The sequence below is a fragment of the Suricata suricatta genome, chromosome 10 (genome assembly GCF_006229205.1).
Source record: "Suricata suricatta isolate VVHF042 chromosome 10, meerkat_22Aug2017_6uvM2_HiC, whole genome shotgun sequence".
In the NCBI taxonomy this organism is placed as follows: domain Eukaryota; kingdom Metazoa; phylum Chordata; class Mammalia; order Carnivora; family Herpestidae; genus Suricata; species Suricata suricatta.
Genome location: NC_043709.1, coordinates 61,559,494 through 61,573,776, shown reverse-complemented (window position 1 = coordinate 61,573,776; position 14,283 = coordinate 61,559,494). Strand labels below are relative to the sequence as shown.

At 52.2% G+C, this 14,283-nt stretch overlaps 1 protein-coding gene across 2 annotated transcripts; it reads right to left on the bottom strand.

Moving 5' to 3' along the window:
- Nucleotides 1-4,602: 4,602 nt before the first annotated feature.
- On the bottom strand, nt 4,603-12,323 carry LOC115305655 (keratin, type II cuticular Hb5). Of its 2 annotated transcripts, none has more exons than XM_029955889.1 (9): nt 11,910-12,323; nt 9,487-9,695; nt 8,822-8,882; nt 8,597-8,692; nt 7,766-7,930; nt 7,380-7,505; nt 6,751-6,971; nt 5,993-6,028; nt 4,603-5,569 (listed from the first exon to the last, which is right to left on the bottom strand). In XM_029955889.1, the coding sequence occupies exons 1-9, from the start codon at nt 12,321-12,323 to the stop codon at nt 5,383-5,385; spliced, it is 1,515 nt and encodes a 504-aa protein (XP_029811749.1). In that variant the 3' UTR covers nt 4,603-5,382. The 2 variants fall into 2 exon arrangements, with proteins under 2 accessions (XP_029811749.1, XP_029811748.1); XM_029955888.1 differs by having other exon boundaries at nt 4,603-5,576; nt 5,997-6,028.
- Between the last annotated feature and the right edge of the window lie 1,960 nt (nt 12,324-14,283).

Here is a 14,283-nt window from a genome sequence, read left to right as displayed (position 1 = left end):
GTTCCAGGCATGGGCACAGGAATACGAATTTAAACACACTCCCAGGTGATTTCTGTAGGAGTTAAAGTTGAGAACCATTGGTTTATGTGGGCAAAGGGAGTAGGAGGGTCAGATAATTTTGACAGAGGAACTGACTTTCTCTCTGATTCTCACAGGATCAGATTCATCTCTTTGCATTTCTCCTTTGGCTTTGCCAAAAGGTCAGACCCAATCTGTGTCACCCATGTCTGGGTGGGGTGGAGGGAAAGATAGAAGAGAGGAGGAGACAGGAGCCTTTATCTACAAGCCCCTGCTAAGTGTCTGGTACATTGTGTCTGTCTCATTCATTGCTCACAGCAGCAGTACTATCACCTTCATTTTATAGATAAGGAAGTTAAGGCCCAAAGGAGTTAAGTAACTTTACGAAGATCACACAGCTAGTCCTGAATTCAAACTGAGGTTTAGAGAATGTCATATACTTTCCATTATCTTACCCCAAATTGTCCTTTCAGAATAAACATCCTGGTCCATCACAAAACTTCGGAGGAGGCATTCTAACTGATCCTACTTGCTAGTCAGACCCTTCAGAAATAAGACATGGAAGATGATGTAAAGGGACTCCCTGGAACTGTTTGTAGGAACAACTTTCATAGTCTCTGCTTTCCAAGAACCTTGGACAGTTCTTATTAGGGGGCAGTTAATAACAGGATAATTACATGGGGACTCAGAAATAAAATCCAGACCTCTGGCTGGAGGACATTTCCCCCAACGGCCTGAACAGGGCAATTGGTTGGGGAACTCTGCTTCTGGCCTATTCCTGGACTGACAGTCCCCAACACGTCCCACCTGGGGAAGTCTGTTTGGAGTCCCTTCTGATGCAAGGGGTGTCCCCTGATGATGTGGAGAAAGGGGTTTCTGATGGACAAGTTTCTTTCATTTGATATATAGGAAGAACTCTACTTCTTCCACTTTATTTTATTTGGGATTAAAAAAAAAGATTTAAAAACAGCCTGACTAGGCAGAAGATACTTTGCCATAAGAATATGTACTTGATCTCAAGACATAGAAAAACCTTCAGCAGTTCTCTGGGCAATGCAGTCCTTCTAAAGCCTTCAGAATCTGTCCTCTGGGACACACATGGTTCCCTTGGGTCCTGGGGAGGGCCAAGATCTTTCTTAAATATATTGCTTCCTTAGTCTCTGCCTCCTGGCCTTGGAGGGTTCCGCAGGGGCTACCCACTGGCACACGGAGATCTGGATCCTATCTAGTTTGAATGGAGGTGAAATCGGGTTCAAAGGGCCACTAGATCTCTCTGAGGAGGAAAAGGAGTCCCAATTTGCACCTGTTGCCCTGGGGCAGAACAGGGGGTGGGATGGGGGAGGGCCTGCCTTTCCTTTTGGGTGTTGGTGGCGGAGGGCCTGTGTTTACATCTTTGTGTCTCTGCTGTTTTCTCCATTAAAAAAAAATTTTTTTAAATGTTTACTTATTTTTGAAAGAGAGACAGAATGTAAGTGGGGGAGGGGCAGAAAGAGCCAGAGACACAGAATTCAAAGCCAGCTCCAGGCTCTAAGCTGTCAGCACAGAGCATGAGGTGAGGCTCAAATCCATGAACAGTGAGATCATGCCCTGAGCCTAAGTCAGACACTTAACTGACTGAGCCACCCAGGTGCCCTTGTTTTCTCCATCTTTAATGCAAAAGCTCATTCCTCTGAGTGCTGCCTCCATCCCACTCCATTCCCTGGCTTTCTACCTCCCACCACTCACTGCCCCCCCACCCCCTAGCCCCCGTCCAACAGCTCCAGGAGAGTAAGAGTGGGCACAGTGGGGGACCCTTTGCTTTTGAACAAAGTGGCAGTGGGCAGGGATTTCCAGGGGGCCCAAAGTGGGTGCGGTGAGGGTTGGAGGAGGGGCAGCAAAGTGGTGTGAGGCAGTTGTGAACTCAGCCTCTCCCCAGTGGACGTCTCCCGACCCCAAGAGAGCAGAAGCTAGTTAGATGTCCTCACCACTCTAGTTTTCCGTGAACAAAACACTCAATACAGTCTCTTCTCAGAGTCCACATTCCCAGAGTGTGGCGGTGGCATGCAGATGCGGATGGTGGGGAGGGGGTGTAATTCCCAGATAGCCATTTCCAGTGTCCATGCGCATTACAAAGACTGACATACTTAGGGATTTCCTTGATCATGTGGTGAATTGACATTTCTCTCTGTGCTTAGTTCAGGTAAATAATGGCACCAATCTGTATTTCCTGGGATCCCAAAGACTGAAGCAGGGAAGTTGGAGATACTGGGCAGACCTGGGAGTGCGTGTTGTGAGGATCATGCAGTGGGAGGGTATTTGAGACTCGGCAGAGGAGAGCTTGTGGTCTCAGACAGAAAGGAGAGGACGCCAAGGTCCAAACTCACCTGATTTTTTTGAAAAGACTGTAATCCATACTCTGTCTTCCTTTGGAGACCCTTGTATTTTGGGGAGATGTTGGATATTTGAATAAGAGTAGAAAATAAACAGAAGGTCTGATTTTCTCTGACTGACGTCTTACTTGGTTTTGCAGAGTTTCAGGGGGAAAGGAGCCCAGGCAAGAACTCTGGAATCACCCATATAGGCCAACTTTACTGTTTGGGCCACTGCCTCTGAAATTTACCTGATCTCTTGATTTCAGGCCACTTGACTTCTCCTTAAAAAAAATTTTTTTGGGTGTGTCTGGGTGGTTCGGTCAGTTAAGCGTCTGTGTTTGGCTCACGTCATGATCTCATGGTTCATGGGTTCAAGCTCTGCATCAGGCTCTGAACTGACAGCAAGGAGCCTCTTCCGATCCCCTGTCTTCCTCTCTCTCTGCCCCTCCTCCCTCTCAAAAATAAAATAAACATTTAAAAAAGTTCATTAAAAATGTTTTTTCTAATAAAAATTTAATCCTTAGTTGCCCTTGGGTTATATCCTTTGCTTTGTTCTTCTCTCAGGATAGAGCTGTGGGAGCCACAGAATCCTTTGAACTAGAAGAGCTTGCTCGGCATTTTTGCTGTTGGCTGCAGGGAGGCTGGGGCTGGGAGGGGCAGGTTTCATCCTCAGAAGGCACCTCTGGCTGGCTGAGTTAATTGACTGGTCTTTGCACACAAAGCACAGAAACTTATTAAAAAGCTTATTAATAGCTCCCAGCTTGTGACTATTTGACTTTTTTTTCAGTGCATAATGTCCTATTTTGGGGCTATCAGATTGGCATCTTGGTTATGCTTGGCCCAGACCTGTGGTAACATTGAGGTGTCTTCCCCAAGCACAGACTCACTTGGGCAACCTGGGACCACAGGAGCTAACAGGACCAGAGACGGCTTGCTCACAGACCCCCAGGCTGATCCAAACTTCACGGGGGTCACTTCTTGTCCGATGTCACACTAAGACATGGCAGAGCTCATGCTCACATTTTGGTTTTCTGCCCCTGATTTTCTACCTTTCCTATGGATGACTGATGTGCCCTAAATTGGACATTGTCCTGTTGTGGTTATGAGCATGCCTTTGAGGTGCAGGTGAGTGAAAGGAGGGAGGCCAGTGGGAAACTTGGAGGAAGCTGCCTAGTGTCAGCCAGCAAACCTCAAATGGCAGCAGCCTGAGCACTTGGAAGGGGCTGGCTGCCTCCCCAGTGGATCTGTAAGCCTTTGGGCCTGAAGTGAGGGTTCATCAGAGTACACAGAGCCTCAACTTCTCCTCCCAGGGGAAGGCTGGGGGGTGGGGCAGCAGAGGGGGCTGGCAGGTGGACATCTACATAGAATAGTGACAGCCAACCTGTTTTCCAAATGGAGACATGGAAGTGAGTCCACACAGCTTCTCCTGCTCTTCCAGCTGCCCGAGTTCATTCAACCCTCCCAGGCCTGACATGTCCTGGAGCCCCATCCTGGGACTTAGTTGGGGGTCAGAGCTAGGGGGAGATACTTCCTGCCCTCAAAAAACTTCCACAGCTTGATCCAGGCTCTCCAGATATACCCAGTGACCTCTCTGGCCCTGAGCCACTAAGTCAGATCCAGAGATCCTCATGGTGGGAGAGTGTGGGGCAGGGGTAGGGGTATGGTGTGTGTGGGAGGGAGGGAAGAAAGGGAGAGCACAGAGAGCACTAGGCAAAGGGAGGAGAGGTGGGGGGTGGCTTATGTGTCCAGGTAGGACGGTCAGGGGCAGCTTAGAGAGTGGGCTTGTCTCCATGGGGTGGAGTGGGCATCTGGGAAGAGCAGCACTGGGATGGGCAGGTTGCTCAGGGCTAAGAGGCAGGTGTGAAAAGAGGAGCTGGAGGGAGCCTGAGCTTCTCATAAGGATCACAAACACGTGCTGAGAGGTAGTTTGAACCAGGTGGCAGAGGGTGAGAACAATGAATTTGGGGTGGGATTCTGGCTGCTGGGGTCATGGTGGGTGAGGGCAGGGAGCAAAAGGTCAGGCAAGGGGGGAGCTGGAGCTGTGGTCCAAGCTGACTGAGCTGGAATCAGGCTGCGGAAGTGAATGAGAAGAGGCAAACTCACTGGAGGGCAAAGGGAATCATTGTCTGGGCTGGAAAGGATTGGCCACTGGAGAGGGGGCTGAGTGCACAGATGGGGGTGGAGGTGGGGCAGGATCACGGTCATTCACAAGACTCCATATCCTTGCATGGAAGCAGCATTTATTGAAACACAGACTGAGACAACCCAGAAGGCAAGGCACCCACAGACAGTCGTAACAAGAGGGAGGCTCCGGAAGTGGCCTAACCTTCTCCATCCCACCGGCTCCACATTGGACAGATCCCTCCTGCACCAGCAGGGGGAGATCTGGAGCAACCTTGGAGTTTTCTTTGAAATGTATACAGGTGCAATGAACAGCAAGACTTGTCCCAGGTCAAAAAGATTTCTCCTCTGTAATGGGCCCCTCAACTGGGAGGTCACAGGAGGAGTTTGGCTAGGACAGGTTAACCCAAAGAAGGCAGTCAGTCAGAGAGACAAGCAAAACTCAAACAAAAATAACCCCTGTGGCAAGTGCTTCCCCCTGCTGACCTGGAGAGGGTAGCTGCTGGGAGGGAGGCCTTGTTTTCAGATTCTCAGGTTGTGGGGGACTTGGCTGGATGTTAGCCTTACTCCTTGTCTCTGGGGAAGGTCAAGTTCCCATGAAACCCAGCCAAACTGGGTGATTGGTAGTGTCCCAGAGAGCCTGGAGAATAATACAAACTGGCCACGGGTATTTTGGAATCAAACTGGAGTTCCGGGAAGGGCTGGAAATGACTCTCTAACTGAAGCCCAGAGGAGAACAGGAAGACAACTCCCTAAAATGAGCAGGTGGCAGAGCGTGGTCGAGGGTCCTTCCCTCTGTAGGAACATGTGGAAGATTCCGGAAGCAAGCACACGATTTCCATTCACACACGGTCCCGCGCTCCGGGGACGAGAACGCAGGCGGCCAGGGACTCTACGCAAAGCGGACAGACCGGCTGCTCCCGCAGCTGAAGCTGGCTGAGCGGGGCTGGCAGGGGGCACAGGAGTCGGGCGCCATCACTGTGATGCTGCCTCCCGTGGCCACGGGGCCTGAGGCAATCTGGCGCCCCGGGGTGGTGCTGCACGTGAGGCCCCCACAGGAGACTCCGCCGCGGGAGCTGCTGACGCCTGTGGGGACAGAGGGGACACAGAGAATGAGAGGCGTGCTCTGACCTCACCAACCAAGGGGCTTCCGTATAGCAGAAGCTTTCTCGTCCGGAAAGAGGTTTACTGGTTAATAACTGAGGCATGGTGCCTCTCAGTATCTCAGTCCTTCTAGGGGGCTGGGACAGGAAGGAAGTGAGCACCCCCCCACCCCCAAGGGTAAAACTGCCTGGCCCCATTTCCATGGCCTGCAGTTCACATCGCCACCAGTTGAGGGCGCTCAACGCGGCCATCCCTAACTCCAGCGATGCTCCCCATGAGGAGCAGGGGGAGGAGGCAACCTCCCCTCGGTCAGGAACCATTACAGGTTCAGTTTAGCCCAGCCACAAAGCCATATATATATTTTTTTAATTTTTTTTTGAGGATGTTCAAGCAGATACTTACAGACATTCACGGAGCCCACACCTTCACACAGCCTGTGGGGAAAGAAAACTCTGTTAGCTCAGGACATGGAGCTGGGTTCCTTGAGGCAGGTACCGAGAAGGCCCTCCTGTGTACAGATCCTGCCCCTGAGAGGCAGATAAGGCTCCCCAAAGTCTGAGTTTCGTGATCGCGTTCTTTCTCTAACTGTTCTCTGAGCACAGAGACAAAAAGCCTTCTGATTTCAAGCAGAGGTGGGCGCGATGATGAACTCTGGCGGCTGCCGCCAATCGGAGCGACCCTGCGCTGTGCCTAGTACTGAGTGGGCTCACAAAAAGGAGAGTCAGATCAAAGGCAGCAATGTGTGTGGAAGGGCTTTGTGCCAGTGAAGAGCGAGTGCGTATGGAGTGCATTGTCCTTACAGTGCATGAGCCTCATGTAGGGAGCTTCTGGAAAAATTGGGTTTGAGAGGCGCACGACTTGGGCACAGGTCCTGCCTCTTGCACTTCTTATTCACTGTGGTCATGAGAAAAGTCACTGCATGCTGAGCCCTATTTCCTCGTCTTTGGATGTGAAAAGTGACACCTACCTCATTGGATTGCAGAGATTAAAATGAGCACCTGGCACAGGCCAACACATACTAAGTATCTGAATGACAATGACGATTATCGAAGCTTGAGCTGTGTGAGCAGAGATGCAGCTCACACTTGGGTCGAGGGAAACACACTCTCAGGGGACCAGAGCCTCCTATTCTCAAGGAGATCCTCCTTAGCCCTACCTGTGCTCCTCGCCCTCCAGCAGCCGCCTGTAGGTGGCGATCTCGATGTCCAGGCCCAGCTTGGAGTTCATCACCTCCTGGTACTCCTTGAGCAGGCAGGCCATGTCCTGCTTGGCCTTCTGCAGGGCGGCCTCCAGCTCGGCCAGCTTGCAGCGCGCGTCGCTCAGGGCCGCCTCGCCCTGCTGCTCTGCCTCGGCCACGGCAGCCTCCAGCTTGGCCCGCTAGGAGGAAAATGATGTGAGGGCAAGGTTAAGAGAGGGAAGGTTGAGCTTGGCTCACCTGAGCTGGGGTGGGGGGGGCAGGGAGAGCAGGGTTCAGAGAGAAGTTTGGTTGACTATGTATAACCAGGTATCTAAAGAGACCTTGAACATGAGGAAGGAGACGGGGGCTTTCACCATCTCTCCCTGGTGGTGGCTGCTGAATGGCCAAGGAGGGTGACATCAGTCACGTGGCTTATCCCACTTCAAGTGCCATGTGATTTGGTTGGGTCCCTGCTTCCTCACAGGGACACTGTGAGGCCTAATTTGGGCCAGGCCTTTGCTTTCCTGGGGGCAAGATGCCCGGTGGTCTAGCCTGCCTGTGCAGACTGTGATCTACACTCCCCACCCCCAACCCTCGTTGTACCATACCTGGCACTTGGCATTCTCGATCTCCGCAGTCAGCCTCTGGATCATGCGGTTCAGCTCGTTCATCTCCTCCTTGGTGCGGCGCAGGGTCTCCCCGTGCCGGATCACCGTGGCCTTCATCTCCTCGCACTGGGGGGAAGCAGAGATGCTCCTGAGGCTCAGGATGGAGTTTCCTCCCATTCACACACCACAGATGGTTGGGAGGTCGTACAGTGGTCAGCCTGTGCAACTATACATGACAGCCCTGCTCTACCATCCAAATTGAGAGATATCTGTCCTCTTACCATCCCTACACATCAAAATCCCCAGACAAGGGAGGTCTTCTTTAATATATATCTGGCAATCTTTCCACTGTCACATCCAGAAGGCAGGTGTGCTGCGCCCCTCACCTTGCTGCGGTACCAGGACTCGGCCTCAGCCCGGCTGCGGCTGGCGATGTCGTCGTACTGAGCCTTGATCTCGGCCACGACACAGTCCATGTTCAGGTCCCGGCTGTTGTCCATCTTGACGATGACTGAGGTGTCGGAGATGTGGGCGTGGAGAACCTGGAGCTCCTGGGGGCAAACAGTCAATGTGTTTGAGTCTGGTGCCTGGTCTAGGCCATGGGCTCCACCCTTAAGAGCAGTGTCCACTCCCTGGAGGGGGCACTGGTCATGCATATTACATGACTCCTGATCCCTGTGCTTCCTCTTCCCCCTTCATTCACACACAGGTACATCATAAAACAAGGAGGCTGGAAGGGGTCCCAGAGAGGAGCTAACTTAACATGTGGGAAAACTGAGGCCCAGCATGTAAAAAAGACCTGACTCAAAGTTACCCAGCTACATTGCTGGGCAAGACCAGTGATTTGTCCATTAATTAAAAGGCCTCTCTAACTGGAGATCCACCCTGACCACCCCCACCCTCACATATACGCTTTCATATCCATGTACAGACTGACACAGCCCCAGATTAGCACATGGGCACACACACCGCAACAACTCCACAGACATGGAGAAACCTGAGCACACACACCCTCCTCAGTCCTCAAACACGCTTGCCAATCTCTCCCTGGGTACATACATGCATGGGTCTGTCACAGCCATGCAAGATGGCCATCTTGGATGTGTCTGCATGTTCTCCAGTGCTTACATCTCACACATCTGGCAAACACAGATCTCTCTCCCCTCTTTCTCAGGTCCCCCGCCTCCCTTCCTGGCTGGTTGGCAGGGCTCCCTTACCTCATCGTAGAGGCGTTTCAGGAAACTAGACTCCTCTACCAGCGCCTCCACATTGGCCTCCAGGTCTGATTTCCGGAGGTAAGCGCAGTCCACATCCTGATGGTGGAGGGAAAGGCAGAGCACGTATGTGTGGGAGGCCTCTGGGGTCAATGTGGTGACCGTGCCCCAATAGAGGCTGGCCCGATAGGTCCCCCTCCCTTCCTACCCCACCATCAGCCCCCTCACCTTCTTTAGAACCACGAACTCGTTCTCTGCCGTGGCTCTCAGAGCCACCTCCTCTTCATACCTGGGTTTGGGGGGGTGGGTAGAGAGGGGTCGCAGCTGAGGGGCCAGGGCTTGGATACTATCCCAGCTTCCAGGCAAGCTCTTCCAGGGGTCAAAAGGGATTGAGTCCCTGCGAATGTTATCTTGTCCTCTCCATGGTCTAATTTGCTCATTATTTTACTTGGGCTAACCCTTGGCCCAGCCTGGCTCATTCCACCCCAGTCCTGTTGTGTCTGGGATGAGATCAGGGCATGCATGCATGGTTCCCTAAATCTAAATTCCTCTGTGCATCCTAGAGCCAAAGAGAGCCAGTGCCCTGGGCACTGAGAACCCAGAGCCAGCATCATAATGTGAGCTGGGCGGGGTAGGGGCATAGAAAACTACAGAGCTCCATTGGGTTTCCTCTTCTCACTCCCCATCAAAGAAGCTCTAAGACCCACAGGGCCTTCAAGGTGTAGAGTGGGGCCAAGGAATCTGAAGAAACCCAGGCCTCGCCCCGGACAGCCCCTGCTTTGGTTCCAGGCAGTTCCCGCTGCTATACAGACAGGATTCTTAAGCTGCTTCAAGAAGGTTGAAGGTGGAGCCTTCCTACTTTCCCTGTGTTCCTCCCATCCAGCTGCACTCACTTCTTCTTGTAGCCCTCCAGCACCTCCTGCACGTGGTTGAGCTCTGAGGCCAGCCTCCCGCTGTCGGCCTCCACACACTCGGCCTCCCGCCTCAGCGTCTCGATGTAGCCATTGAACAGGGGCTCCATGTTGCTCTCACAGCAGCGCTGGTTCTGGTAGAACTGCCACTTGGTCTCCAGAAGCTTGTTCTGCTGCTCCAGGAAGCGCACCTGCCGCCCAGGGTGTAAGGATGAGACTCAGGGGGGAGTCTGGGAGGTGCCTGGCCCCCTTGAGATCTTTCTTCCCTGAGTGTTCACTGAACAGCCAGGGCCAGCCAAAGGCTGAGCATGGGGTTGAGTCTCTGTGACTCAAGGGGACTTGCTCCTTGCCCCCAGGAGGCAGTGTGGGTGTGGGGCAAAAGCACCCTGGAGCTTGAGGCCAGAGGTCTGGTTCAAGTCCAGTTCTGCCTCTTTAAGTGAGCAGGTCATCTAACCTTTGGGTGCTTGGTTTTCTCATTTCTAAACCAGAGATGATAATAGTGCCTCCCTTAGAGTTGTAAAGATTGAACAAGTCAAGACATGAAAAGTGCTTAGAACATTTCTGACACATGGTAAATACTCAACTAATTTAACAGCTACTTTAATTAGCAGTTCCTCATTTATTAATTTATGCAACACTTACTTAAAGTCTAGCGTGTGGTGCTAGGGCCCATGCTAAGATCACACACACACAGACACACATCTACCTATATCCGTAGTTAACCTTGAATAATGCAGGGGTCAGGGGCACTGACACCTCCCCTCCCTGCTCCCACACAGTTGAAAACTTGCATATAACTTTTGACTCCCTGCAAACATAACTACTATCAACCTAATGTTTGACTGGAAGCCTTACTGATAACATAGATAGTCGAGTAGCATGTATTTTGTTTATGTATTAAATATTATATTCTTACAACAAAGTAAGACAGAGAACACATGTTATTAAGAAAATAACAAGGAAGAGAAAATACATATATAGCACTGCATGTATTTATCAGAAAAAATCCTCTTATAAGTGAATCTGTTCAGTTCCAACTCGAGTTGTTCGAGGGTCAACCGTTTATCTCTACCTGTCAGTTTCTATCTACCCATCTGTCAGTACATTCCATTCTCACAACCCTTGGAGGGGGCAAATATATCCCTTCTAGTACAGATGGGGATACTGGGATGCCTAGCATGTCACACAAATGGTAAGTGAGAGGCGGGGTCTGCTGTCCCTGGAGTCCCCTTTGCCTGTCCCACCATAGTAGCCTAAGCAGCTCATCTGAACTGTCTCAGCTTCAATCTGATATTTAAAAATTAAATGGAGGGGTGGTCACATGGCTCAGTTGGTTAAGTGTCCCACACTTGGTTTTAACTCAGGTCATGGTCTCATGGTTTGTGGGTTCAAGCTCTGCATTGGGCTCTGTGCTGACAGCGCAGAGCCTGCTTGGGATTCTCTCTCTTTTCCCTCTCTCTGTGTCCCTCCCCTGCTTGAGCATATAAAAAATGCTCTCCCAAATAAAAAGTATTAAACAAAATGGAGATAATAATACCTACCTCACTGGGTCATTCTGAGGATAAACTAAGCTCACTAAGAGCCCCTGATTCCAACCCCAGAGGCGGATCCTATCTATTCTGCCAGAGTGAGGCCGTGTCGACAGAGAGGCCAGCACAAAGAGAGGGGCATGAGTGGCCTTCTTGGGAGGCAGCCTCACGGCAGTGCAGTGGTTTTCACACTCTGCATCTGTGGGCTTCCTCCCACCAGCCTGACTGCCCATCTTCCACATTCCCAGCCCTCCATTCATGAAGGTGGCTGTGCCAACCCTGGCTGGTTAACTGTCACACCTCCTTGCCCACTAGCATCCTGCAAGAATAACACTAACAACGAATGTTCATTGAGCACCCACTATGTGCCAGCATTTTCCAAGCACGAACCCATCAGTGCTCATAACAAGCATGTGAGGCTAGTTTTGTTATCCAGACAAGTCACATGCCCGAGGTCTCACACTGCCAAGGGGCAGAGCAAAGATAGGGAGGCTCCGTGGCTCTGCCCGCCCACTTCCCAGACCTGCCTGGCCAGGAGTCATATGCCTTTTACTCTCCCCCTTATCTCGCACTCTTGTAGCAGCTGGTGCCCAATCCAGTTTTTCGGGGGCACCTCTGGTATTCTTGTGTCGTCTTGTCTCCAGAAGCACACACGCACTTTAGAACACAGACTCCGTTTCTGGACCACTCCGGGCCCTCTGCTGCACTTTGCTGGGATTAAGAGACAGAAACTGATCCTTTGCCTGTGTTGGCCTGCCATTCTTTCCCTCTGTCGTCTCAAACCTGGCTCTGTGCCCTCTCCCGAACACATGGGACCTTCCCAAAGGGAGGGCAGGCCAGGGCCTTCTCTGGATCATCATCCCAGGCCTCACTGACCTTGTCGATGAAGGCAGCGAACCTGTTGTTCAGACACTTGATCTGCTCCTTCTCCTCATGCTTCACGCACTGCGCATTGGGGTCGATCTCCAGGTTGAGGGGCGTGAGGAGGCTCTCGTTGACCGACACGGTGGTGATGCAGGGCGGGCTGGGCCCGCACACGCCGCCAGAGCGGTAGCCGAAGCTGCGGCCGCAGGAGCGGAGGCCGCCCACGGCCATGCGGGGGCCGCAGGAGCCCAGGTTGGAGAGGCTGCGGCTTCCGAAGCCGGTCAGTCCCCGGTAGCAGGACACCCCTCGGTAGGGCGCGGCGCTGATGCAGCAGCGGTTGCCAGTTTTGGGGGCCACCGCCGAGCAGGAGCTGAAGGTCCTGGTGACCCCACATCCCGGGTTGATCCTGTAGGAGCGGCAGGACATCATGTGGGTCTGAGCAGAGGCTGAGTGCCGCGGGAATGAGTGAAGTCTTCTGGTGCGCTGCTTAGGATCCTCTGGCCTCTGATCCTCCTGGGCCTTTTATTGGTGGGGAGAGCTGGGGTTGGGTGCATAAAAGGAGTGAAAAGTCATTTTATGTTGTTTATTGGCTTGGGGAGTTTGCCAGCAACTCCCCAAAGACTCGTCTTAAAGGTGAGCTCAGCGGCGACTTGGGGCCTCCGTAAAAGTATTGAAGATGTTATTAGGGACACTGTGTTTGCACTTTTCATCTTCAAAGCTCGTTTACATACATTAAGTAATTAATTTTCTGTCTCAGATGGCCTCAACCCACACTTGGAGACGGATTTGAACTCCACAACAGTCTGAGGTGGCTGGCGTTGGGGTAGAGGCTGGGGTCGCTGTCTCAAGGGGGAGGGTCTAGGGCCCCAGTTCTGGTGAGATCCCAGTAACACATTACTTCTGTCCTCCAGGGCTCCATGCAGGACACATTCTCAGGTAAATCACTGTGTTTTGGGGGCTGATGGATCAGGCAAGTCAAATCTACCCAGGTATGATCGCCTGGAAGGTGGTTCAGACCCATTGGACCATTTTTTTATTAATGTTTTTATTTATTGTTGAGAGAGAGAAAGACAGCGCAAACAAGGGAAGGTCAGAGAGAAAAGGAATCACAGGATCTGAAGACAGGCTCCAGGCTCTGAGCTAGCTGTCAGCACAGAGCCCGACTCAGGGCTCGAACCCATGAACTGTGAGATCATGACCTGAGCCGAAGTCAGACGCTTAACCGACTGAATCACCCAGGCACCCCCGTAGGACCATTTTGACCACCTCCCTGCAGGACAGAGGGCTAGAGCCCATGGTCTCTTAGGACTTTCTGGATTCCAGCCCAGCAGCTCTGTTTCAGAGCCTTCATTTCTCTCCCAGCAATTTGCAAACCACTCAACTCTCAGTGGCCACAATAATGGCTACTTGTGGATAATGGGAAGGCTTTTTTTTTAGCCACTTTCTCTGGCTGGGCTGCAAGCCTGGAAAGAGCCGATCCTGGGGTAATTTGGCTTCTGGGTACTTGCTTTGGGCAACTTCTCTTGGCTCTTTAAGAAGAAACAGGTTCTCTGAGTCTCTCTTCCTTCTAAGGACTACAGGCCAGAGGAGGGGTGCATCTGAAACTGTCACCCCTAGAGAAACTTTTAGAGATGGGGGCCAGAAAGTGGCTTTTTCTGCTCAGAGGACGCTGTGATTTCTGGGATTTCTGGCTCCTGAGGGCTGTGGGTGCCTAGTTCCTCATAACATCCCTGCTTCTCCGTGTATCCTGGAGCCACTTATTAGGATAATGATTGCTCTTCTTATAATGCTCATTGAGCACAAAGCTGGGGGATGTGGTCTTTGCCCCCAGGGAGGCCAGCTAGGCACTCCAGGTGTTAGGAACTTCTAGAAGGCAAGAAGGGCAGAGGAATTTCCTCAGAGGGCGATAACCCCTCTAGGGAGCTTCCCAGAGCCATCACTGCCGCTGTGCGGCCCCTGCCTGCGTCCTCCCTCCCGTGCCTGACGTTCTGTCCTGGTCCTGCTCTCCTCTCCACAGCTGGACCCACTGTAAGTCTTCACCCAGGACCAGGATGATTGCTTTCTATCTCCACACTCCACATGTGTTCTTCCAAGGAGGGCAGAGAGACTCTGGGCAATGGTGGGGAGGAGCAGGCAGCCTTACCAGCTAGCCCTGAAGGATCTTCAGAACACAGTCAGCCATGGGGGGTGCAGCTGGGGCTTAGCAACCTGGGCAGCGTAACCAAAGTTGGAAGGCCTGGTAGAGGATGCTTCCTCGCTGTGAAGCTCTGGGGACTAAGCTTTTGGTTCCTTGACTCTTCTGTGGAATGCATCCTTACCTTCCAGGATTGTTGGGAGGGTTACGTGGATAAGACACAAGCATGTGCTTCCCTGTATAAAGGAAGGG

Bases quoted from the DNA above. Each gene is read 5' to 3' on its own strand.
- LOC115305655 (XM_029955888.1), bottom strand. From the start codon at position 12,323: ATGTCCTGCCGCTCCTACAGGATCAACCCGGGATGTGGGGTCACCAGG. The intron at 8,883-9,486 runs GTGAGTGCAGCT...CCCCAAACCCAG, and splicing joins CTGGAGGGCTACAAGAAGAA to GTATGAAGAGGAGGTGGCTC. The intron at 6,972-7,379 runs GTATGGTACAAC...TTTTCCTCCTAG, and splicing joins TCGAGAATGCCAAGTGCCAG to CGGGCCAAGCTGGAGGCTGC.